This window comes from Teleopsis dalmanni, chromosome X, assembly GCF_002237135.1.
Source record: "Teleopsis dalmanni isolate 2A chromosome X, ASM223713v2, whole genome shotgun sequence".
Classification (NCBI taxonomy): Eukaryota; Metazoa; Arthropoda; class Insecta; order Diptera; family Diopsidae; genus Teleopsis; species Teleopsis dalmanni.
Genome location: NC_051848.1, coordinates 58,084,830 through 58,110,624, shown reverse-complemented (window position 1 = coordinate 58,110,624; position 25,795 = coordinate 58,084,830). Strand labels below are relative to the sequence as shown.

Sequence of the window (25,795 nt, the reverse complement as noted above, 5' to 3'; positions counted from 1 at the left end):
AGTAGACAATTCATTCATTGAACTAACCTAAATTTAATAGGGGGATTTCAGCTTGTATTTGCTTTTATTCAATAACTATTAGAAATACAGAAAAACTTTGTATGAGTGAACTGTTTATTTTTAATAGGTCCAAAAATTTTTGGGAAGACAGTTTTTATGTAAAATTAAATATGTCGGAGATATAAGCAATCAAAGATGAATTTTATGGAAAAAATCGTTATTTTCCAATCTTTGAGGCTCTTGGGGCACCATTTCCACTTATCCAGTTGAACTAAAACTTAACACAGATTATTTTTTTAGTAAAATGAACCGTTCTGGGGGGTGCCGTCAACCGATTTTACAAAAAAAAAATTGCCCATATACCTTAATGGCACCCTAATGTACATACATAAATAAGTATATATTACATATATATTTCAGATTGTGTATACATATATATGTATATATATACATGTATATATAAGCATGTATATATGTACATATATATGTATATTTATCATTTTACATATGTTTATATACATAATCTAATATAACTAATATCTTTAACAAATCATATAATGCATTAGATCAGGGCTGTCCAACACCTCATGAGGCCCGCGGTTAATATTTTTGCGGCCTGCGACATGTTCCTAATCTATCACCATTAAGCAAATTCTTTTTTGTTATATTTTAGTAAATTTTCATTATTTTGCTTTTATGTCATTCGAAATAAATGAATAAAAATGTTCTAAATAGTGTATTACACTATAAGTTAATTAACTTAATTGACAAAGACATTAGTCTAAGTATATGTCTAACATAAGATATTTTTCGTCTGATAACAACTATACCTATATTAAAAACGTTGATATGAATAGAATTCTTAAAGATAAATTAATAAAGAATTAAAATTTTTTATAACTGATATTGTCAGAAAGTCCATTCCGTAGTATTTATATGGCTTGGGACCTGTCAATATGTCAACGAAACAGTGCTGCGATAACATGACTATAAAGTAAATAGCACTTTAGAAACTCATTGCTTCAAAAATATGTTGATTTGGTAATATATAGGCAAACTATATAATATATAGAAAAAATAAAAATACATCTTTTTCTGTCGAAAAAATGATAAATGATTTAAAAAAGAAACAACCATGGAAAAATATTTGTCAGCCATAAAAAAAAAATTTTCTGCGTTAATTCTTTTTATATGTAGGAAATGTTTATTTCTGAATAATTAAAACTTTTAAAAATTTGAAACAAAAAGTAAATTAGTTTTCAGTTTTGAATTTAGTAACAATAAATAGCACAAATAAATTTAAATCTTTCAATTTGCAATAAAGCTAATTTATTGCAAACAAATGTAACGAGTAACCACATTACCTGCTATGCATGTATATATGCATAACATATTATTTTAATTTATAAAATAAAACGTTAGGTGGTGTTTTTCTTTTTTCTTAGGTATGTTTAGATTTCTGATCAGAAATCTCATATTCCTCGTTAAATTCACCACTGGCGACACTTTGATTATGCGATGATATGCGTACATCGTTACGTTCATTAAACAATTCTTCGATTTCAACATGATTACCACCTAAGCCAGCTTCGGGTCTAGTCAATCCAGTTATTGGTGCAGTCACATTATTTTCACCCACGAAGTTGTCAGCAGCTTGTCCATTTGTGTTTAGAGAAATCTGGGGATTGCAGTGTATGACATCGACTTCAGAAGTTTCATTTAAAGCATGTACCGAAGAGGAAGGACAAATAGTAGCTTGGTTACGATCTAGGATATAAAAGGTATGTCTTTGAATGTAATTTATTAAACCATCATCATTTTTTTTTACCATCAAATATTGATAATGAACGTTCCGCATTATAAGAAAAATCCACAGAAAATCTTTGGTGTATTGGGAAAGTGGACAAGGGAACTAATATATGAGAATAATGAATATAAAGGATGTATGAATGAAATTTTACAATATATTACATTCATTAGTAGGAGTATATTCGTTTACGATTTCATTTTCATTACTAGCAGAAAAATAGTCATCGCTATAAGCAATTTGGTAAAATATGTGATTGAAATTGTTAACAGACCTAGTACCAATACTTGGATAACATTGATCGGCATGTGTTTCACCTTGGAGAGAATGTTATAATATAATTAAACTAATTTATAAGTAGTATTGTCATCAACATTATTACGTGTGAATTCGGCAATATTATCAATTAATTGACGAGTGACGGGATCAGAAATTTCTAATGATTTATTGTTAATTAAATGTGATAAAATGTTAATTTTATTATTAGCTCCTAAGAATAAAGAGCTGATATCAGAACTTCCACCTAAATTGATATAATCAATCAACAGATCAAAATTATCTAAATCTAATTTAAATGCATGAATAAATAAATAAAAAATAATATACAATTTCTGAATTTGGTAGAATTACAATACATAAACTGTATATTAATATTACTATGTTATAGTTTATGTCATTAAAAATATATGTTCCCATATAATACAATAAAAGATAATTGAACAATTGAATGATGAGATCAATTTTTTAGATAATTATAAAAATATCTATTCTGTATTGGTAAACATGTACTTAGAAACCAAAAACATTTTCAAATATTACCTCCAAATATATTATCATCAAAATCTTCTAAAATGTGATCGTAGTCATAATCATCGCCAAAAAGTCCATTGCTTCCGGAATTTTGATTGACATCTTTTAATATGAATTTAGAAGTAAACAAAATACAAACATGTTTTATTATTTTTAATCATCACTATAATCAATATTTAATAATTATTTATAATAAATACCTAATAATTCATTAGCAGAGGCATCATCGAAATCGTAAGGTTCAGTGAATTTATAAATAAACACATCGCAGTCTTTATCATCACTTTCATCATCAGAGGACAGCAATTCGTCACGAGTTATAGACTCATCATCAATAATCATAGAATCATCATAAAATTCGTCATCAAAACTCATTTGAGACAGCTCGTCAAATAAACTCATTGCAGGATCTGAAGTAAAATAATACATACCATGTTATAAATTGGTTTTATAGCAGAAGTTTAAGAAGATATTATATTATATTTATTAACAAGTTGTTTTCTCAAGAATTCTCATCAGGTCAAAGTTGATTTATTCTTGCAATAAACAGCCGAAGAGCTGTTTCATTTTGTTAGAAATATTTTAGCTTCTGTGGTAACCAAATTATTTTTCTAAGTGTATTACGTGCAGTAACAACCAGGTTGGTCTACTGAAGCTTTGTTAAAGAACTTGTTAATAAAGTGGTGAAATTTCTATGTAATTAAGAAGAAAGGACCTCAGAGTACTTTAGAGCCGCCACAGCGAAGTCTCGGAATTGCTCTATTATAACCTTTCGAGCATAAACAATGTTGTGCTCTTTACTTTCTTTTTTGCTTACTTGTCTTAGATTTATTGCGGAAACTAAGAATATCGAGTTGGGCTAGCCTATACTGTTTGGTTTACCTAAAATTTCTTTAGGGTTCAGCAAATAGTCTGTTTTATGTAATTCTTAAGTTTTGTTTAAAATAAAATTGCATTAACATAAAACTTGACAACCTTCTGAAAGCTCAGTTAAAAAAAATTTTTTAACCGATAATTTTTAACGATGAGTTATGCAGATCTGAAATCAGTTATTGCTTAGTCTGATGAAGTGATAAACAATAATCCAGTCAAAGCGTAGAGAGGGGTGACGAAGAAACCTCGCAGTTAATAGATAATTAAAGTGCACAAGTGCACTAACCCAACTAGTCTTAATATAATAATAATAATTATTAAAAAAAAAACAAATAGAATATATATGTTAATCCCTATTATTTACTGCTGCCTTCCTATTGGAATAGAAAAACTTTTCTTTTACAAGTGCAAATTTAATTTTTATAAAATTTATTATAGAAACGTCATATATTCAATAATTTTAAAATAAAAGAAAAAAATTACCTTCATGAATTTCGTTCCATGTTGTTTGCCCAAGAGAGTTTGTTGATTGCTCAGCATTTTGCATATTTTCTCCATTAATCAAACCAACGGCTCTATAAATTATATTCGGATCGCTGTAGATTGTCAAATCACTAACAATTAGTGCAACTGTGGGAAGCACATTATCACCATTCTCCTTAATCTTCACATCAACAGCAATGTGCTCAGTAATCACGCTATAACGTTTGCGTTTCTTCAATTTATCACTGTCGGTTGGGGTGATTACGAATGTTTTGTTGTAGGGATTGTTGAATCTGGTACCTTCATCCAATTCTTCGATTTCAAATTGTCGTCCCTCTTGTTGCTCTGCATTGTTGCTCTCATTACTGCTACCATTGTACAAAACATCAGCATCGTCTGTTTCACTTCTAGGTTCATTGCTGTTGTATACGAATGTATAGGAAATATCAAGGTGTATATTAGATAATTCACTGAGTTTCGCAATTCGCCCCTCAAAACATAATTGTATGTCAATGCTAACACGTGTGTTTCCGACTAAAAGAAGTTGTGTTCCCATCAAGGAATAGACCGATGAGCGTCCATTTAAGCTATTATTTAACTGAAGTCGATCGATTTGATCTAATTCATGCATTAAATCATTAATGTTGTCCAAATATTCTCTCGGATCCCCAAATAAATCAACGTAATGTGTCGACATGGTTTTTCAAAATATACTAAAGTAAATTGGTTTGGTAAATTTTTCAAAATATAATTTTACAATTTTATTTACTTTATAAGGTTGGAAAAATTCAATTTCTCAATGCTTACGTGATATAGTTTTTGAACATTTTCGATGAGGCAGGTTTTTGAGGTTCGTATAGGTAAACTTTGAGGCAAATCAGTCCCCTTATACATCATCATGTTATAAGTTGTTAAAATTTGTTTTTAAAATTGTTTATATTTGTGTTTGACCTAGAGATAATAATAAAATTCTATACCGTATAAACTATTACCAAAGACATACGTTGAAATTATATAAAAACATATACAAATTATGAGCTATCTTCTGATCATACTCTAGCATTGTTTTGCTTACTCAAAGGTTCTCGACTAGATAACTCGTTTGGAATTCCCAATAAGAAATACACATAGAAACTTGACGCAAGGCAATGAAAATAAATTTGATTATTTGAAAGAACTACTTCAACCAAATATAGCATCGAGGCATAATATATTTCCTACTCAACCTATTTATTTGCAACCCATTGAAACAGGAATAATGGAAAACAAAGTCGTTAATTTGATCTACAACTTTGCTTTGCTATGTCTAAGCCCTGGGAAGTCTTCTCAATACTCCAGCCGCACGTGATTTTTTTTTTCTTGATAATTTGTTTTGTACTGGCCAGTTTATCCCACAAAAATTTTAAATCAGTTTTTGAAGCAGTGCTGGCTAGCTCATTAGCTTTTTCACTGTGTCGTTTATACTAATTATTAATTATATCTATTAAAGAGGGTATCATAAAGATTCTTATAAAGTATGTTTAAAAAAAATACTAAAAGATAGATACATCATACAGAATATATATTGCTTTTCAGCTATTAAACAGAATATACTTATTAATAAGCATTAATTTTAAAAATTTCTTTACAAACAACTAATGAAATGCATTTACATTTATCTAAAAATATAATATAACAACAATGAATCATTCATTACAATATTTGTTTAATTTTTTATATATTTATCAAACTTTTTGTTGTCAGTGTTGTTCTTTAAATCAGGCTTTATCACTTCTTCACCCTTATCGTCCTTTGATATAACATTACGGTCACATTTCATACGTATATCCGTATGAACTGCACCAGTAGGAATCTTTTCATAGATATGCATACATTTAAATAAGAATAAATCTTTGTTAAAAAATGGAATACTTCAACAAACCTCTTTTATGGATAAGTTCAATGTGATTTCAACTGGACGTATTCTTTCTAATAATTGGTCAGCTGCAACATTGATTTCCTCTTCAAAAACATAATTCATTGTATTCCACTTTAAAGCCACTGATATGAAATGAATAAAAAAAATGTTCTACATACATACACATTGTATTTTTAAAAGGTTATATGTTATATATCATATAATATATATTATTATTGTATTATATATATTTTTACACACTATGTATATGAAGAGTCCTTAATTAGTTCTGTAAAACTGTCTATAATTAAAATAATAAGTAAATATTGTCAATACTATATATAAAAGTATATAGAACTAAAACGAATTACATAAATACTATGATAATTATAAAGCAATAACAAATTAATAAAGCAAATTCTTAAAAATAGTCAAAATTGTTATTATAGTGTAAATTGTTATTCAATTATGAAAGTGCAAATATTTATGTAAAAAACAATTTATATGGCATGTATTCCATATTAATCGTGTTCGGTTTATATGACAAATGTTGGAGATTATTTGCTAAAAAGGACTTTGCACAAAATTTATTCAATTACCTTAATGACTGAGATTAACTAGGTTTGAAATATATAGGTGTCTCCATTCGATTTCTCGAGCTAAGCATGAAACATATGGACTCCAAGAGATCGCATTTACTTCGTAATAATAATTTAAACTGAATTTAATTAAATTTGTGAACAATATGTGACAGGGATAAAAAATAAATTAATAATTAATAAAATATAGTATTATATATATATTCAAAAAGTCACACAGTTCTTGAAGCTATATATAAAACTTGGTTAATCAAAACTAAATTCGAATATTATGTTTTAAATGACAAGTTTAAATTTACCTAACCATATCTTCAAGTTTATCAAATATAATCTTTACTTTTATGATATACTTATACCAGTATGAATGCGTAGTAAAAAAATTTATAATTCGGTTTCTTTTTAGCATTTTTGATGTCTGGAACAAGCATTATTACTCTTAGATAAATTAAAATCTGATTATTAAACTGTGCTCAACTGGCAACTGATTATAACTTATATCAAATCTTGGCTATAAACTTAACTGTTGTTTGTTTTAATACTGAATGGATTTACAAGAAATACTTCAAATTCTTACCTTTCGTATACCTTCCCGCCTTCAGCAATGTAGTGGAAGAAAACATCAAACCCAACTCCAGTTATCGAAGAAATTGCATATCTTCTGAGAGTTTCATAAAATGAATCTACTGTCCGCGTAATTGAGTTTGATGAATCAGTTATGGTCACATGCACTGACGCTTCATCAAATGCTTCAAAATCTTTCATCCAAATCAAAGGAGGGGAATGATCTAGCTCATACTAAAATAAATACTTAATCATTTCAAACCTTATTTAATGTCACAATAAATGGTAGCTGTCGAGAAAAACTTTGATTTTCATTTAATTTACAAAATAAATTTGATTTAATTTTAATTTCCAGGGAATATATTATACGTGTAGACATGAGTTAACACATCCCACGTACACATTGGAGGTGAATATATGTTACCTATATTCACATTGGAAGTGAATATAGTTATTGTATGATAATATTAATATAAAAAGTAATGAAAATACAATCGATAATAATATAGTTATTACACATTTACTATATATATGAATGTATAATAAAAAAACTTTTAATCTTCAATAAAACGATACGAGTAAGATAAATACCCAGTATAAATGTATAATATGTACTACCACTGGAGAGACAAACTGATCTGGAGACCAATTGGTAATAAGTCAGTTAACTAAATTCTCAGTTAGACGTAAGGTAACATAAGAAATTAATTCAAAGCGAAATAAAAAACCAAATACGCAGGTTTGGTTGCTTGTGCATTTCACTTTGAATTAATTTCTTACGTTACCTACCGTCTAACTGAGCCTTAACTTTATCGGAGAAGCAAATCAGGTGATACAAAATATGTGTATGAACAAAATTTAATATTTGTGTTAATAACAACTAAGTTAACTAAATTAATATTTCAAGAAAATAATGACGAAGGAAACTATTTTATTCATCGAAAGGTGTTTCATCAGAGGTTTATTGGAAATATCTTTTATATTGAATTATTCTTGCTCACTAAGATTTGACTGACTAAGAAATGACTTACCATTCTAATAATATTAAAAATGTAGCTTCATCACTTTGGTGGTGAATTTCTAGAGTTTGTTTACTATTCTTTTATGTCATTGAAACGATTACTTGTCAAACATTCAAAGGCATGTGAGAATGAGATGCATATACTTTTTTAGCAGTCGTCGCTGTTAATTGTGGTGAAGGTGGATTTCTGGCGTCCGCGCCAGTTTTGATTGTTGTTCGCTGCTGTTAAAGTGTAGAAGTTTTTTGTGATTCCCTGTGTAACTTTCTCATTCTATGGAAAACGTTGACAACAAAATGAAAAATAAAAGAAAATATAGTCCTAGAACTGAGTATGTAGAAGTAAATTCTCTAAAATTAATTCGGTTAGTACGCAGCAATGAAATACTTTTTAAAACGGACAATAGCTTATGCTGCAATAAGTCTTATAGAGAAGAAGTATGGGAAGGTGTTTATGCTGCAATGTTTCCAGAATATTATTCAATGGATGAAAAAATGAAGGAGTTAATGGGTGAGTGACTTTAATGATTGTTGCTTAATATATTTAACCTATCTTAGTGTAGCCAAAAATGTGGACTATGTTTCACTACTATTAATCAAGTAAATAATGTTTGTCAAGTATTATTATTTCACTAGGTATTCTAGTTATATATGACTGAATTATTATAAATACAATAGCAGCATTAACTAATAGTTGTTCTTTTCTGAAATAATTGTGGCAATCAGAAGGCTTTACTATGATGAACCAAGTTAACCAAATATACCCAATATAAGAGTAGATGCAGATGAATGAACATTTTTAAAGGAATTTTGGTATCAAATACATTTTGATTGTGATGGTGTGTTATAACGTTTCAATCCTTCGCTATTGCCTTTAAGGACGTACATCATTTTTCATTCTTATTAAAATAATACAAATTATATAAAACATATTGCAAAAAACCTTGAAATTATTATTCTATTGAAAATGATCATTTTTGTCCCAGGATTAAGTGTACGCCGTCGTTGGAAAAGCTTGCGGGATTCATTAGCATGCGAAGTTAAAAAGAGCGCAACCGTTGAAAATTATGTACGTAAGAAGAAGAGTCCAATTATTGCCGAATTGGAGTTCCTTATACCACACATTAAAAGTTCGCATTGCGTTAGGTAACTATTTTGAACATCAACTAATTTATTTTTTAATTTTTCTCTTTATTAGATTTGCTGAACAGCTTGGTTTAAGTAATAATATCAATAATTCCTGCGAAACTGAAGTCCACGAAGTTGATGAGTCGACTACTTCAAGTAAAGGTCAAGCCATTGAGAGAGATATTAAAATGGATGAATCAAATGGAAGAATGGGTAATGGTGTAGATGAATCCGGTAATACATTTCTCGCAGATGCATGCAAACCTGTTCTGCAAATGAATGAATCAGATGGTCTTCTTAAGGAAAAAGCTATTAAAGACCTACACCAATTTCACAATGCGGTCAGTTCAAATATAAATGCAATAATTTCTCAACCAATGGTGTGTACTAATCTTGCTTCGTTAAACCAAAGTGACGTAAACGGTTGGAATAATCAATTTTATGCTATATCGATGTATAAAGGAGATGAATTTATTAATTTTGGTGTACAATGTCTTAATTCCATTAATGAAGAAGAAAACATTAACGATAAAGTTACAGTACAACAGAATAAACGTCTTCACTTGGAAAACGAGGAATCCACTGACCTACCCATTTCATAAAAAATATATATTAAAAACTACTTAATCAATATTAGTCTTATAATCAGTGCTCAATGTATTATGCCAGAAATGAGCATGGCCTTTGTAATTATTTATATATAATGACTGTTTTATAATACTATACATTTGAGTCTTAATAAGTACTATTTATTTATTTTATAATACCATACATGTCAGTCTTAATAAATTCAAAATATATTGTCATTTCTACAATATTTAGTTGATCAGGCCTACAAATTATACCATTTCGTGGATTGAAAAGTGATCTATAGCGAGTAGTCAACACATTTTCTAAAATTTTTAATTAATAGAAATAAAATATTTAAATAGAAAATGCAAAATTAATATACCTAATTTATTAAATTCATTATTTTAGATTACATTGTGTGAAGTAAAGTAAAAAGTAAAGTAAAGTGAATGCGATAAAAACTTCTACTTTATTTATACAGAATTTATATGAATACTCTAAATATATAGAATAGAAGTATATGTATTAAAATGTTTTCTTTTAGTAAATCATTGGCTCATACATATAATTTAAGTAAAACTTAAGTTTGACAATAGATTTGCAGACTTGAAATATATTTTATTTGTATTATTGTATATATTTTGAAATTTATATAAAATAATTAACCAAACTAAGAATTAAAGTTTTATAAATTAAAATTCACAAGTCTTAATTCGAAGTTGAAAATTTGCAAGAGCTGGAGTAACGATAATAGTATCTCTTCGTTAATAGACGACTAATACACGATTTGGTTTATGAGTAAGTTATACGTATATGGTTGCATTAAAACAAATAAAACCTTTAAAAACCTCCTTATAGATAATAATAAAATGCTGTGCTACTTCACTTGAGATATACATGATACCTCGTCAAGAAACTGATCGTTTTAATTCTGTCGAGATGAGAAAGGAATATAGATTCAAAATGTTTACAAAGTGAATATATCAGAATGAGTTGTGTGTCTAGTTTTTTCCAGCAATTTTTAAAAGACGTGAGAAACACAAACCACAATAATAGAGGTTTCTATTCATGGTTTTTTCATCACTAATTCGTAAAGATTTGGAATTTAATTCTAAGTATTTGATATGGAAGCAGATGTTACTACTGATGTTACTACATCAGCGGTAGCGACCAACACTGTTATAATAATCGATCACTATCTAAATTATTGTTTTGACCATATTTATTACTAAGAGTTGAAACAATCCCTTGAACAGATGGTTGTAGCTGATAATAAATAACATCATGACAATTTCACCAAGTATATAGCACCTCCATTTTTGTCAATTCTGATTTTGGCATTATTTAGAAAGTTTTATTATTTCTTCATTAAGCATTGTTATAAGTGGTTCACTCTTCAGCAGCTGTTATTATGCCCATCCAAAACAGTTCGATTTAGATCCATTCTAGTACTATTCACCATTCACTAAAACTGGCCTCTATTATCTATTCACTATTCACCATTAATAATATATACAATCTCTTATCCAAGGGCACGATACGAAAATGGTACATATATGCTATTTAAATGGAACAGAAAGTTCTACCGTCACTTAAACCGACTAAATGGAATAGACACATACAATTAGTGGAAATTAAAAAAAATATATAGTTTATTTTTAATTACGTAGATATACAATGCCTATCATATAACATGCCAGGTCCATCGACATGTTTTTTTTTAAAATTGGTTTCAAAGGGTTTCAATAACCAATAATTTTATTCAATTTTGCGATAACAGATTGACTAATAAGAGAAGCGGTTATCACATTTAAGTTATCAGAATGAAATCAATAATTTATTGCCATATACTGAGTACACATTCGATCAGAGCACAAGTCTTTTCATACACGTCATTATTATTGAATTATTGAGACATTCATTTTGCGTTCTATGACAAAATATTAATTTTGAATTGAAAAGGAGGCAATAATGAGTGGGTTCTTAGGCCTGCCCATACAGCTGTTTTGGTTATTGCCACTCATCCATTATCAGTGGTCTTTCGTTTCATTTATTGGCTTATTTGTTGGTATATAGTTTTAATTAATTAATATTAATTTCATTAATATTTGTTGTTTTTTGTTTATTTGCTTTAGCTCATAGCAAAGGAAATGCTATAAAAATATAAGTCAAGTATATAAGAAGGCAATTTTCGATATTCGATAGCAACATGTTAAAACTTTAATTTATTAAAATTTGATTATTATTATTATTAGATAATAGCCTATAAATGCACTACGACCTAAAAGATCTATTGTGCACCTAAAGCCCCAACTAAGACAATTCTAGACTATTTATAAATCTTGTAATTGCTGTGAGCTTCATTTTACCTATTTGATTTGGGATTAAGATCCCGCTTTCAAGGTAGTTGAGTCTACGTCTTGCCGCCGCTGTGCAGTTGCATGGAATATGTTCTGATGTTTCCTCATGACAGAATCGATAGGAGTCTTCATGTAGTAATTAAGTCTACAGTATCCTGTAAGAAGTTCAGTGTAGATTTTAATGTCGTAAAACTTGACTATATGACATTAAAGATGCAAACGTAAGAGAATATGTCCCGGTTTTTGACTGAGTCTAACCTAAAGTGCAATTTTTGGGCTTTGTGTGCTAATTATTGTTGACACCTTGTAGATCTAACTAACCATTCAGATTATTGCATACCGTAGCATCAACATCTGAGGCTAAATCCATCAACATCTGTCAATCGCAGATATACGAGTACATACTTCAATATGATTTAAAACACATTTTATTATTGCATTTTCATTTTTATTTTTGAGTTTTATTTTTATTAAAAATTCGACAAAAATGCGTAATATTTTTTAATTGACTCTGCGGCTTTTGTTGTTATTGTGCGAAGGCATAAAATTGCTTAATAAAAATATTTTGCTTTGTTTCAACTCATTTGAATGCGAAAAATTCAAATTTTAATTTGCAATAACTTTTTTATTGTTTTTACAACGTGTCATGTTTATTATAAGCACTTTTGCATCATATTTAAGTTATGCCAACGAAAAGGACATTTCCATTTTTTAATTAACATAAAAATATTTCAAACTTTTTTTTCAAATTATGTTTTATTCTTAATTGTGTATATTACATATATATAATATATTACTTAAAAGCAGAAAATATTATTTTTGAACATAAATATAAATAATTTTCATTGTTCCATTAAAAAAATTCTTATCTCAAACTCTTACTGCAGTTAGATAATTTAGTGACTTTTCAAGTGAAAGATATATTTTTTGGATAAGAAATTTTCTTAACATAGTCTCTTCTATCTCGATATAATTAGTCCAATGTTTTGCCAATTTTGCCAATTATAGCTTGTCCTTTTAAAATTACAAAAACACTACATGATTTTGAATTTATCAATTTGTTTTTATTGTATTTATCAGAGTTATTCACTATATGTTAGTATAAGAATTTTGACTTGGAAGTTTATAGCCATAGATCAGAATATTTTTTGAAAATATCAAACAAAAATATTTATATGTAAGTCATTTACTTGATTAGCAACTTAATTTAAACATATATGGTATAGTTATATTTTAGGTATGGTAATTAATTAAAATGGCAGGGCACCATATAATGTTTACCTATAATTTTCAATGTATTAAGATTTCCGCTAAGGGAGCAGAGTATCAAAAAGAAATAAGAATTCTCGGTTAGGAACAAGATACACCGCTCTTAGTTAAAGTCTAAAGATCGATTTCAACTGATACCATTTTTTTTTTAATAGTAGGGGAAAATCATCGAAAGCCGCAGTGTGAGACTTGAACCCACGAAAACCACCTTTTACGAACAAGCTTTGAGGATTGCAGCCACGTACAGCGGATACAACCCAACTTCAGCAATCAACGGAGAGAGTTAAGAGCGAGAGGCTTAGTATTGAGGGGAAACTTTATTCATCTAAACCAGAAAGCATTCATTAATTATGATGTAAATTAGGGAGATTGTGTAGGGATTAGAGTTATAGCGCAAGCGTGGAAGTACTAACTCTGTAAGCAGAGGCACGAGAGTCATGTTTAGAGAGAGGGATGATGGAGTGATCAGAGCCCCCCTTATCGAAATACAGCTTCATTTGGAAACACAAGTTCATCGAATCAAAAGTTAATATTTGAGTTTGAGTTTAAATAATTTTTTGAAAAACTGAATATGTTATATATTAGTTATTGTGCTCAAGGTTTCTTGTTCTCTTCGATTTTTCTTTCATGTATTTCAGTATCTAATGCAGATAAACTTTTTATCCTAAAACTGTTTTTTAATTTCGGATCAAGAAACCAAATAAATTTATGGTTTCATTTTAAACAAAATTTTAATTAATATAATTTTATACATCTTGTGATGTAATTGCAGTGTTTAAATAATTAATTTATCTTAGTATACAAAAATTTAGTTTCATTATTAAATGCTCGTCATGTTGAGTGTTTGTTTTAACTTAAACACCGAATTTCCATCCAAAGTGCCTAAATGTGTTATTAAATAAAACTTTAGCAGATAAACATGGAAAACGAAAATATCAAAAAAATCTGAATGTGGAAAAAATAACTTCAGCCAGGACAATGGAAGGAGAAATGGGAATCGAAGGCAAATAAAAAATGCTTAAAACTTAAAAATTGTAAAAAACAATTTAACACCATTACAGCAATTGTCAAGTGAATTGAATGAGTGGTATTTTAGCTGAACATTTTCAGCGTCCAGTTAAAAATCTGTTTAGTTTAAGCACCGAACGATTTATAAAGTTTTCGCTTTTATTTCTGCTCTACGAGAAGCGCAAAGTCCTTTTTTATTTTTTGTTTTAATATCTCATTGTACAATCGCTCGTTCGCCTAGCTACGGCCAAAGCATTCCATTTGGCTCCACTCTGGACCCACAAGAGGCGCATCATGTATTCTGTGCCACACTGGATCGAGAATATTTAGATAAATAAACAACAGCTACAGAGACACTTAAAAGTAAAAGTAATGCGAAATAAATTCAGTTTATGCTACAATTACTACATACATAAACCTAGAGATATGTAGTAAAAACACTGCAATATACACTGTGTGATAGTTAAACGTGATAGTTTCTGTTTTGCTCGAGAGAACTAGTTTTCAAAGATTTAATTTGAAGTTTGATTATTATTTTAGTTCTACAATCTTTTCGAATTTTAATAACAATTCAGTTAATTTTTTCAACAACGGTCCTAGTCGTACATAGTCCCCCGTTACTTAGATTGCTTCTATAAGTATCTTCACACTACTGCTGAATACTTATTACAAAAGGCTTGCCTTTAAGCCTTTGTTTTTTAAACTACTTAGAATTTTGAACATATAATAAACAACAGCTACCGGAATTTTAAAATTGATATATTATTTTTTATTATTTTATGTTGTAGTCCGCGGAGATCTCTAAAGAAGATAACATGAAAGGAATTATATGACGCATATATGGGTTAGGATGTGATGGTGATGGTTGTTTGAAAGAGAAGGGAATTACTAGGAAATAGTGAAGGATTGGGAATGAGTGGAACTTAAATTAAATGCAATCAGGGTCAAGACAGAGAAACTTGGGGCACATTTGCTGTAATTACTTTAATAATTACTTTTTTGACAGGAAGGTAGACATGAAGACCGATTGTATAAACGTAGAACGTTTTTGAATTGTCGTGGTTTTTTTTTTAAACCATTAAGTTTTTTGAATGTCGTTTCGAGGTTTACAAACACCCCCCCGCCCCCCAAAAAAACAAATTTTTTTTGTTTAGAGAGAGTATGCATATAGTTTCAGCGATGTCCGCTCGGGTTCTTAGAATATAGAAAAATCTAGATAACGTGTTCTCTTTCTATTTTTATATATATATATAGGTTATATATAGACCTTTTAACAATGATCCACTTCTTGAATGAATATGTTAAAATGTGTTCATTGCCTAAGTTTGATATGCAAACTTTGGTTACAAAACTTTGAAAATTGTATTACTTCTGAAATATATACCTAAGCAACCCCAGATTGTGTGATTAGTATTTTTATCGTTCTATTGTCATTAAAGTGCAAAAACTTGGCATATACCATGAAAAAAAAAAATGTTGTTGAACTTTATTAAAAAAGTATTAAATATGCAATAATCGTAAAGAAAACAAAAGACATTACCGTCTTAGACTTCAGTCCAAACAGCATGCCTGCAAGATTTTTTTGGTTGACGAGCTTTTTGAGAATTTGCTCCAGTAATTATACAAAAACCTCGCTTCGGTTTCTTCGTATCACTTTCCATTGTCACATCGTAGCCAATCAGTGTTACTATGGGCAGCACATTACTTTCATCTTCTTTAATCTTCAAATCAAGAGCAATGTGCTCAGTAATTACGCTATAACGGTGACGGTGCTTCGATTTATCATTAGCCGTTGGGCGGATGATGAATGTTTTATAGTAAATGTTGTTGAATGAATTGTGATCAAATAGCATCCCTGTATTTTCAGAACCACGATTGGTGTGTGTCCCTACATTTGCATCAATTTCACGTTCATGTCTTTCACAGTTCAGTATATAGGTCACATCAAGTTGTATATCATATAAATCATCAAGTGTCGCTACGTTCGCATCATAACTAATTTGTACCTCAATGCGAACCTTTGTGTTGCCGATACAAAGAAACTGTGTTGCTTGTAACATATACATTGAACCATCATCTTCAATTTCAGAGCTGTCCGAGCTCTCCGAGCTGTCCGAGCTGTCCGAACTGTCCGAACTGTCCGAGCTGTCCGAACTGTCCGAGCTGTCCGAACTGTCCGAGCTGTCCGATTTGTCCGAGTCTGTTGAATCATTAGTTAACTTGTTATTATGGCGCGACATAGCTTCTAAAATAAATTTAAAAAATTATATGTCAATTTTAAGGCGAATTGATATTGTTGATATTTTAATTGTTTAAACTTAATATTTAACTTATCAAGACTTAACACCCACTTTAGATATTTATATATAAAATTTTTTCTCAAAAACATAACATATGTATATATATATATGTTATATATATATATATATATATATATATTTACATTTATTTATATATTTGTGTACGGTATACAAATCAAATTTCACAAAACTCTCTAAAAATTTCATTCACCTTCGCTTCGCAACAGTTTTTAATGGAATCCTATTTCCTCTATGGAAAAAGGCAAATAATCTATTCGATTAGTTTTTTGAGCAACAAAAAAATGAATGGAACTGCACTTTAAAATCGAGCAAACAGTTAATCTTCGAATACTGTTTGTCTTTTTTAAAATATTTGTTAAATTTTATTTAAGTTAGTTGAGATTGAAATATAGTTGCCATAGAATTTGACAGTTCAGATACATATTTTTATTTTATAAACTCCTTTGTTGAAATATTTTTCAACCAGGTTAGGTTTAGAATTTACAGTATATATAATATCTAATACGGTGCGAATACAAGTTCTTGAGTGGGATAAGTTTTAAGTGTATATATGCATTTATATACTTTATAGGGAAATTGTATATATTTCAACATTTTAAGAGTATGTACTAATGCAAATTTTCTATTGATTAACAATTCTTGTTTTTTGTTATCTGCAATATAAAGTAATATTAACATAAAGTCATAAACGTAGTGACGTAGTCAGATTTGTGACAAGTCCAGAATTATTAATGTGATATCCTGATATCCGTAAATGCTTAACATCACGGTATTCTTCACACATGCATCGTTATATAGTGTCGATAAACGTCCCATTGGAACTCCACGGAATTTCGCTGGTACCAATGAAGAAAGGTGTGTAAGACATAACTTACACTTTTGTTTGATACGAGCCCCATCTAAACCTCTGCTGATCTTTGGGTCTTAGTACCCGGTAGTGAATACGCAACTCCACGCCAAATGAATGAACATTAACCACAACCAATATGAGTCCACTATGATATTACGATATCTGGTCAAATATCGCAGGGTGGGACAGCACCTACTACTATGCACACTTCTTACACAAGTGCGTGTCACCGGAGTCTTTGTCGCCTCTTACGACAGGCATGCCTACCGTGGGAATATTGTAACTCCTTCATCGCAGGAAGATTGCATTGGGACAGGTGATGGATAGGTGACAGGTACCCTCTCTGTATGCTAGAAAATATTTTATGACAGTGTATTATTTGTACGTTTGGATCCACTGATTACGGCAATATATTAATATAAAGCCTTTTCTTTTGTAAGCATGTCGCAGAAGAACAAATAAAATAAGCACTACTTTTGATGGCAACTCTGGACAAAAGGGCGAGTTTGTTAGGCTTATATGTGCAGTATATAATTTTTCGTGCTTTTTAACAGTAAAATAATAAATAGAAAAAAAACATATTTTTTACAAACAATGACGACATGAAGTATGTATAATTAACGAAATCATTCGTTGACAGTTAACTGGAAATATCGTATGTACTTTCAAAAATTATTCACAATAGACGAATTTTTAGTGCTCGCAATCATGTGATTTGATCGGCTTATTAGTTAAGCGATTTGAAAAGGATTAAACTAAATAAGCCAGCAGTGTTGTTGTTTGATATGTTATTTTTAAAATAAGCAACTGTTCTTTTGTGATATGCTTACAAAAGAAAAGGTCTATAAAAATTATAATTTTTTTTTAGTTTCTATTAAAAAAATTTTTGCTTGGTATACTTTAAAAAATTACTTTGCAATACACTATTAAGTGTTTTAGTAATTATGTGTGCTTCAAATATGGACAACCCACTAAATCATATGCCACAATTTTGGAGGATTTTTAACTAAATTTATTGTAAATAGATTTAAATGTATCCTAATAACGGAACGTGAACAGTGCGTGAGAATAAAATAGAGGTACGAAAATTGAATTATAAAGTCAAAAAGCCCACAGCCAAACTAAAATGCATCGAAAGCGAAACAAGTGAGCTCAGCGCATCGCCATGAACATAAAATAGATGCATCCTCTCAATTACCGGAATAATTAAGTTTGCCTTTCACTTAAACTTTTGAAGGCAGTGTTTTGTATGCAGATTTTGATGAATGAACGGTTGTGAAAAGTGTAAATATTTGATGGAAATTTTTTTGAATTTAATTTGCTGCACATAAGTTTGTTATAAAAATCATAAAGGATGTGTGTTTATGTTAAATCGACTTGAACGCGGAATATCTATATGTTGTTGTTGTTGTTGTTGTGACTTGAGTTAGTTCTATTGTGCACTTTTACTCTTTTGTGGCTGGGGGGCTTATCCCTGCCCCACACTAAACTTTGACTGTACTAGAATCATAATCATTTATTTATCTTCTAACTGATGACGGACCGTAGATCAGCATATCTTCCTGTGCGTCCTGAGGTGGACTTAAGGTTTGTTTGGGCTTGTTGAAGAAAATTGTAAAACATCACTTAACTCCTGTTATATATTGGCAACATAAATGTAAATTTTAGTAGATAATGTCAGTTATGAAATACTTTTATCCCAGCCATTCCACAACTTATTTAATCTGTCTAAAAAGTGCATTGCATTGAGACTTTTAAGTAATTGTTTTGTCTTTATGTTTTCTTAATATATTCTTTGGTTCTAGTTTAGGACACAGCAGATATATAAACCGATGAAACCAAAATGTTTGCCTTACAAATTTGGGTATTTTGCTTATGGTGCCCACACACCTTTACTGTATGTACTCTGAACTACTATACTCTGAACTACTATATGGGTACGTACTTTACTGAACATAAGAGATATGTGGTTGCTTTCTTTGACATACATATATGTTTTGTTGTGTTGTGTACAATATGAATTATAAAAATTCTAAAGTCATATGATTTTAACGGATGACTAGAATTTTGGAACATATTTTCAGTAAATATTCACAATAGATTGACTTTTAAATTTGGCTGCACTAAAACTAAAGTCGTAAAATTTTTTTTGCGAGTAAAACCTAACTCTGAAGATTATAAGAGCATTGTTGTTGCTCCACATGTTTTCTTTCGTAAGTTACGAGTATTTTTTTTTGCTACTCTGAAAGTAAAGATTACGATTATTGTATATCAATTGGCAAGGCCCTAAAAATTTATATTGAAATAAAAAAGTATATATCTTGAATATTAAAAAACCGGATTAATTATAGACTGGAAATAAGTTTTGATTAGAAGTAATTTTTATTTCAAGATAAATAAAGTAGTTTAAGAATACATTAAGGAACACCCCAACCACAAAGTTTTTAATAAGTTTTAATAGAAAAAATATACTCAAACTATGGACACAACCCTCAAACCATTGCTTTTCGTGTGGTTAAGAAAAGTCCAGCGACCATTCGAAGGCGCCCGGAAGTCTGTAACTTTTATAAATTTTAGAACTGTTTGCAGTGCAAATAACCACAACATAAAGTAGACAATGGGGGTAAAATAATTGTATTGATTTAATGATAAGATTCACTCAACGGTGTAAAATTTAATTCCTTACTGATTTTTTTATCTCTTTTTTGTTTTAAATCAATCTCACTGAATAGTGGTAAAATATTTTTTTAGTAAAATGATATTTTTTGCTTTTGAATACGCATAGAAACAATATAGCAACAGAATGGAGCAATAGATGAATAGATGGATATTTGTGGGTAACCAGACGTGGGACAGTGCAAGTGGCGCCACTTTGACGACTTTCATATTATTTTGATTTAATTTAAGTGTTTGGCTACTTCGAATCGAAAAGTTGACCATTTGTAAAATATTACTTTGAAGAAGAGCTCAAGAAAAAATTGATGAAATCTTTGTTTTCTCTCTATTTTTTCATTTTTTGTTTACTAAACATTAAAAAATTTATTTATTGTAATTCAATATGTTTTATATATAAAATAATATATTTTTAATGTAACACATTTGGAATATTTTTAAGTGTGGTTGTTTACTTGCCAGAACAAATTCAAAACATAAAAAAAATTTAGTAAAAAAAATATGATAAAATATATGAACATTTGACGCATTAAAGGAATCACCAATATGGTGACTAACAATTTATGGACTAATCGCAGAAAATTGTGAGGTCGCTAGTTTGGACAAAAATAAAACGAAAAGCCTATTGGGCTTCAGGAAATTTGCAGTTCGTGTACTTATTTGGGTACTAATGGGCTACTGGGCCATTGCGCCTATGCTCCAACGGTGGCGAATTTCAACAAGTGGATTATGCAGGGGTTGCCAAGAAGAGAAAGAGGTAGAATCTATCAACACCTCCACTGTCACTGTCGAGCACTGCAGACAAGATGACTTCAATGTTTTGGGGATCGCTTTTTTACTGGCCTGGAAGAGATAACGAAAGCAAACTTATCGGATCTTCTCAACTTCATCTGGAAAACCAAAGCGTTTAACAAAGACAGTACACAAGATGTTACGGATAAAACCCAACTATGAAGATTTTAAGAGCATTGTTGCTTCACATGTTTTCTTCCGTGAGTTTCGTAAGTTTGCTACACAGAAAAAAAAAATTACTGCCAATACTCTAGAGTTTTTTTTTTCTAAGTATTGTATAGGTTTGTATAACTTTTATTTACATATAATTTATCCGATAATTAACGAAAAACTGAAAGATTTAGACAATTGCTAGTGTTTATTGATGTCTAGCTCAGCCAGGATTAAAGGTGTATTTAATGGAGGAACAAAGGCTGATTTCATTAAAACTTGATGGAAAGTATATTAAAATTAATTTTTTTAATTTACAATATAAAAGAAGATAAAAGACCTTTAAAAAATTCTAAATAAATATGGGAAGGCTATGATTTATTTGAAATGAACATCCTTAGCTTGAAGCTAAGTAAGTAAGAGCATTAAATATCTATCCTAAAAAAGGGGAAGATTTCTTTTAAATAACGTAATGTCCTTTATTTTGTACATAAGTAATAAATATAACATTTGTTTTTTTTTTTTTAACAATACATTATTTAAGACAAGCATATGCTCTTACAACTTTACGATTACTTAAAACTGTTTAAGTTAAAATACTTAACACTTTTTATGCGAATACTCAGAACCAGTAAAAAATAGCAGACTCTACTTCGAAAATCTAATTACTGAAAAACCTGTTAATAATCCTTAATACGTAAGTCTTCTATGGGTTGATTTCAAAAGCTTTTGTTTTTTTTTGGAATATGTGTTAACAAAATTGCTATTACTTAGTTTCTTACTTGCAGTTTTCAGAGACAACAAATTTCAATGGCACTGATACACAGTCAACTAAGGCAATGTACTTATATATACTAAATAGTCAAAACCAGATCATTTATTATAAACGAATAAGATTAACTTTTTTCTAAAATTCTTTTCATAAATACACACATATATATATATGTATATATATTTTAGAAAATTTTTTTTTGATCGCTTATCTTTTAGACCTAGCTATAAGTAAACACCAAACCTCCTTCTGTTACAACTTTAAGTTCTTAACTTAAGCAGAAGCAAATAAATGTTGAATTGAATTCAAAATCTACTATTATGTCTAAGAAAGAACATGCTCGAACATGCACTAAAACTAATCATGTCTAAAGGAATAGGTCTAAGTCATTAGACATTGAATCTAATGGAGAAAAATTGGCTACTAATATAAAAATCAATCAGGACTAAAAATATCATGAAGTTGCAAAATATATCTTATGGTTAGAGTACTCTCTTTTACAATGTCTCTCTAGGCTCTCTCTTTTACTATATCATCAAGGCGAGGTCTCACTTTGCTAATTAAAGTCCTTTTCTGATCTTAAGCGAGTAATTCAAATAGTTATCTTCCGAATTTGGAAATTCATGAATGAAGCAATTTTTAGAACTTCTATACTTTTAAACAATTATTAATAAGGATAGTCAAAAAACGAGATTCGTGGCAAAAAGTTGCGAAGTTAACAACCTTAATATCATAACCATATCGTCATAATATGTAACATGCATACCACAGCGACATTATCAACTTAAAGTATCAGCTACAAAAACTAAGAAATAAAAATAAAAACATGTCTCAAAGGGAAAAGGAGGAAAAAATACTCCTTTTTTTTACATGTAATTTATGTCTTATTTAAAAAATAACTAAAATATGGAATAATGTGGAAGAAGCCGCCATTTTCAACATCCGCATACCACAAGCCACACAATTTGTCAAGTGTTTATGCTGTCTTGGTTTTCTTCCCATTTTTTTTCATATTCTATTACAATATGATATGCAACATTGTGTTGCGCAAAATTTACGCTCTCAACTTAGTGAAACGTGTAAGGGCTCATTTCACCACGTTGTATTGTTTGCCTATACACACACAAGCTGACTGTCGCATGTATCGTGTGTGCTGACTGATATTGTAGAGTAAGGAGCAATATTTTGAACTTAAGTGGTATGTTTACGCTTCATTTACCGGTAAGGCACAAACAACCAGACCGCTGGCTTCGACTAGGGTATTGTAGATGCGGTGGGTAGAATATTTAAAAATATCTTTTAAAATTAAGTAATGCTTTAGTTAGACGCTATACAGGCGTCTTCAACTATCTGGAATTAATTTTATTTACAGTACACTATAATGTTTGGTTTAAAAAGTATTCACGGTTTTTTGGCACATATTTGAATAAAAATTTTCTTTATTGAATATTAATTTGAATCCATTATTATATTAATCAATATATATGTAATATATGTACATGTAATATACATAATAAATATTTATATAAAATAAAATATAATATACATAATAATATATATATATATATACATATATATATATATATATAAATACAAACTTTTGCCAATCCTCGGATAGCTTCATAATTCTATCGGTGTAGAACTGTAGTGGCTTATCGGTGAAAAACTTGATTGAATGAGTGATTGATTGATTAAAAATAATATGTGTGTGAATGCCTAAGTATTGTTAAATGTTTACATATACAGTCGAATCCCGATAAATCGAAATCGTTAGGGAATTTCATTTTTTACTAGTTAGATGAGTTTTCGAATTATCAAGGTTTCGATTTAACGAGGTTAGAAACGAAGAAAATAAGAATAAACGGGGCTTTCACATTTCAATTGACTTTCACATATTTTATATATATAACTTTATTAGAACTAAATAATCCAATTCATATGTATTTACATCCTACTTTAAAAAAGTTTGTTTGTAATGGTTGACTCCTCTAGACTCTTTTCGCCTATCTCTTCAATTGATTTTTCCAAACTTAATAAACAATCGAAAATATTTTTTTTAGACACCATGATTTGGAATATACTATCGCAGTTGTTGAATGAACAATTTGACTTGTTTATTCGCTATAAATTGTTTCTTATCAGCGGTATCATTCTCATCGCTCTCCTTATTAATAGCCACACTTTCTTCCAAAGTATTATTATCTAAAAATATACCATTAACAATGTACACGTAATCATTGAAAAGGATGACATTTTGATAGTTCTCACATATACGGTCCCATAGATAATATACCATATGTTGAATTGTTCGACTTGACATTAAGTTTCGTTTGAGTCTTTATTAAAACCGCAAGTCCGAAAGCAAGTCCATACAAAACTTAATAAAGGGTTTATCTAAGATTTGAATGCGGAAATTTAAAGTTTTTATTATCGTATCTTTATTTTAAGTATCTCAATTGTTTATATAATTTTCGTACTTCAAAGAAATCAACAAAAAATCACTAGAGTTTTTATTGGTTCAAAAAAAAATTTTTTTTTAATGTTAGGTTAACATATGTATGTATGCCAAATACTATATTTCATATTTCATTACTCTTCTATTACAATACGAATATTCAGGCCATAAGCATTGCCATCAAAAGTGTTCCACATCAAAAGACACTGTAGGTTAAGTGCAAGCGAATCTCATAAATAACCTTTTGCACATTCGTCCTTTCTTGTGATATTGAATCCTTGCGGTAAAATATCTCTTTAAAGTGTTTCAAAATGCAATTAAAATGCATTTGAAATTTTCATAGAAGTTATGAAATGCAAATCGTTGGTATTTGCAATACAGAACTCTGCTCTAAATTGATGAAAAGTGACGTACAAAGTGGTTAAAGAAATGCATGGAGTTTTCTTTTAGCTAGCTGGTTTCAGTACAGCGTTTGTGAAGATAGTCTTTTTCTAACTTTTATACATCATTTTATTAATTTAATTTTGATTGATTACTTAATTTCAGAAAGTTCTGCATAGTAGTGTAATCAGTCCTTTTATTATTATTCGTTTATGATGTATGTTAAGCGTGGCTCCTTCTAAACAGCTTTCACATATTAGTACTAGACGTATTAGATCTGCCGTGATAACCATTTTCTTTCCTCAGTGTATTATCCTTTTGTCTACATATTGTACAATAATTGTCGTTTTACTGTTTGTTCACTCAACATTTTGTCCATCACGTAGACGCCACCTTTAATTTTAGTATAGAATTTGATTATCTCTGCCTTGGCACTCTGCGAATTATCAATATCTCCTGTTATGCGCACACTTGAGACAACCAGAACTAATTTGTTTTTTTTTTTTTGGCACATAACAACAGATTTATGCATCATGAGAAATTTTTTATTTTTTCTGACTATTCCAACGAGTGCTATACTCTAGGCGTTCAATGTCTTACTTAGCTCTAAAGATGTAAAAAAATTGTCTGAAACGACATTTCTTCCAGATACTTAATACAAGCAAACTAGGTGTAGCAAAATTCGTTTATAAATGTTTTCTTGTCGAAAAATCATCTATTGCTTTTCCAGTATAAATGTGATCTCGTAAAGGGTAAGCGTTTGATGTATCACAAGCCCAAATAATTTTAATTCCATATTTAGCGACTTGGAGCGTACACATTATATGAATTTATTACGGCCTCTGAATGGAAATAATTGTTCACCTATAATGCTGCAGTCATATGGTTTATAGGCTTTTTCCTAATTTTTGTTTAACATTTCCAAAACTATTACAACAATTTCCAAAAACAAAATTAGTGAAAATGTAATAGGTATATACTTTACATATATACATAGCAGTATGGATTTACCTATGAC

The 25,795-nt window shown here is 29.6% G+C and overlaps 3 protein-coding genes across 4 annotated transcripts; 1 reads left to right on the top strand and 2 right to left on the bottom strand.

Annotated features, from left to right (window-relative positions):
* Positions 1-1,294: 1,294 nt before the first annotated feature.
* On the bottom strand, positions 1,295-4,697 carry LOC119687068. Of its 2 annotated transcripts, XM_038101240.1 has the most exons (6): positions 3,974-4,697; positions 2,818-3,027; positions 2,627-2,719; positions 1,972-2,124; positions 1,829-1,912; positions 1,295-1,767 (listed from the first exon to the last, which is right to left on the bottom strand). In XM_038101240.1, exons 1-6 carry the CDS (start codon positions 4,668-4,670, stop codon positions 1,442-1,444), a joined length of 1,563 nt encoding a protein of 520 aa, XP_037957168.1. In that variant the 5' UTR covers positions 4,671-4,697; the 3' UTR covers positions 1,295-1,441. The 2 variants fall into 2 exon arrangements, with proteins under 2 accessions (XP_037957168.1, XP_037957169.1); XM_038101241.1 differs by lacking the exons at positions 1,829-1,912; positions 1,972-2,124.
* Positions 4,698-8,142: 3,445 nt separating this feature from the next.
* Positions 8,143-9,846, top strand: LOC119687067. The gene is made up of 3 exons (XM_038101239.1): positions 8,143-8,559; positions 9,035-9,194; positions 9,247-9,846. The coding sequence occupies exons 1-3, from the start codon at positions 8,325-8,327 to the stop codon at positions 9,776-9,778; spliced, it is 927 nt and encodes a 308-aa protein (XP_037957167.1). The 5' UTR covers positions 8,143-8,324; the 3' UTR covers positions 9,779-9,846.
* A 6,024-nt stretch (positions 9,847-15,870) lies between these two features.
* On the bottom strand, positions 15,871-17,051 carry LOC119687066. Its single transcript, XM_038101238.1, has 2 exons — positions 16,895-17,051; positions 15,871-16,628 (listed from the first exon to the last, which is right to left on the bottom strand). The coding sequence occupies exon 2, from the start codon at positions 16,621-16,623 to the stop codon at positions 15,928-15,930; it is 696 nt and encodes a 231-aa protein (XP_037957166.1). The 5' UTR covers positions 16,624-16,628; positions 16,895-17,051; the 3' UTR covers positions 15,871-15,927.
* Between the last annotated feature and the right edge of the window lie 8,744 nt (positions 17,052-25,795).

Excerpts from the sequence above, each read along its gene's own strand:
- LOC119687067 (XM_038101239.1), top strand. The coding sequence starts at position 8,325 with ATGGAAAACGTTGACAACAAAATGAAAAATAAAAGAAAATATAGTCCT. Across the intron at positions 8,560-9,034 it reads AAAAATGAAGGAGTTAATGG|GATTAAGTGTACGCCGTCGT; the intron begins GTGAGTGACTTT and ends TTTTTGTCCCAG. Across the intron at positions 9,195-9,246 it reads AAAAGTTCGCATTGCGTTAG|ATTTGCTGAACAGCTTGGTT; the intron begins GTAACTATTTTG and ends TCTCTTTATTAG.
- LOC119687068 (XM_038101240.1), bottom strand. The coding sequence starts at position 4,670 with ATGTCGACACATTACGTTGATTTATTTGGGGATCCGAGAGAATATTTG. Across the intron at positions 2,720-2,817 it reads CTCTGCTAATGAATTATTAG|ATGTCAATCAAAATTCCGGA; the intron begins GTATTTATTATA and ends TCATATTAAAAG. Across the intron at positions 1,768-1,828 it reads TTCATTATCAATATTTGATG|ATCGTAACCAAGCTACTATT; the intron begins GTAAAAAAAAAT and ends TTTATATCCTAG.
- LOC119687066 (XM_038101238.1), bottom strand. The coding sequence starts at position 16,623 with ATGTCGCGCCATAATAACAAGTTAACTAATGATTCAACAGACTCGGAC.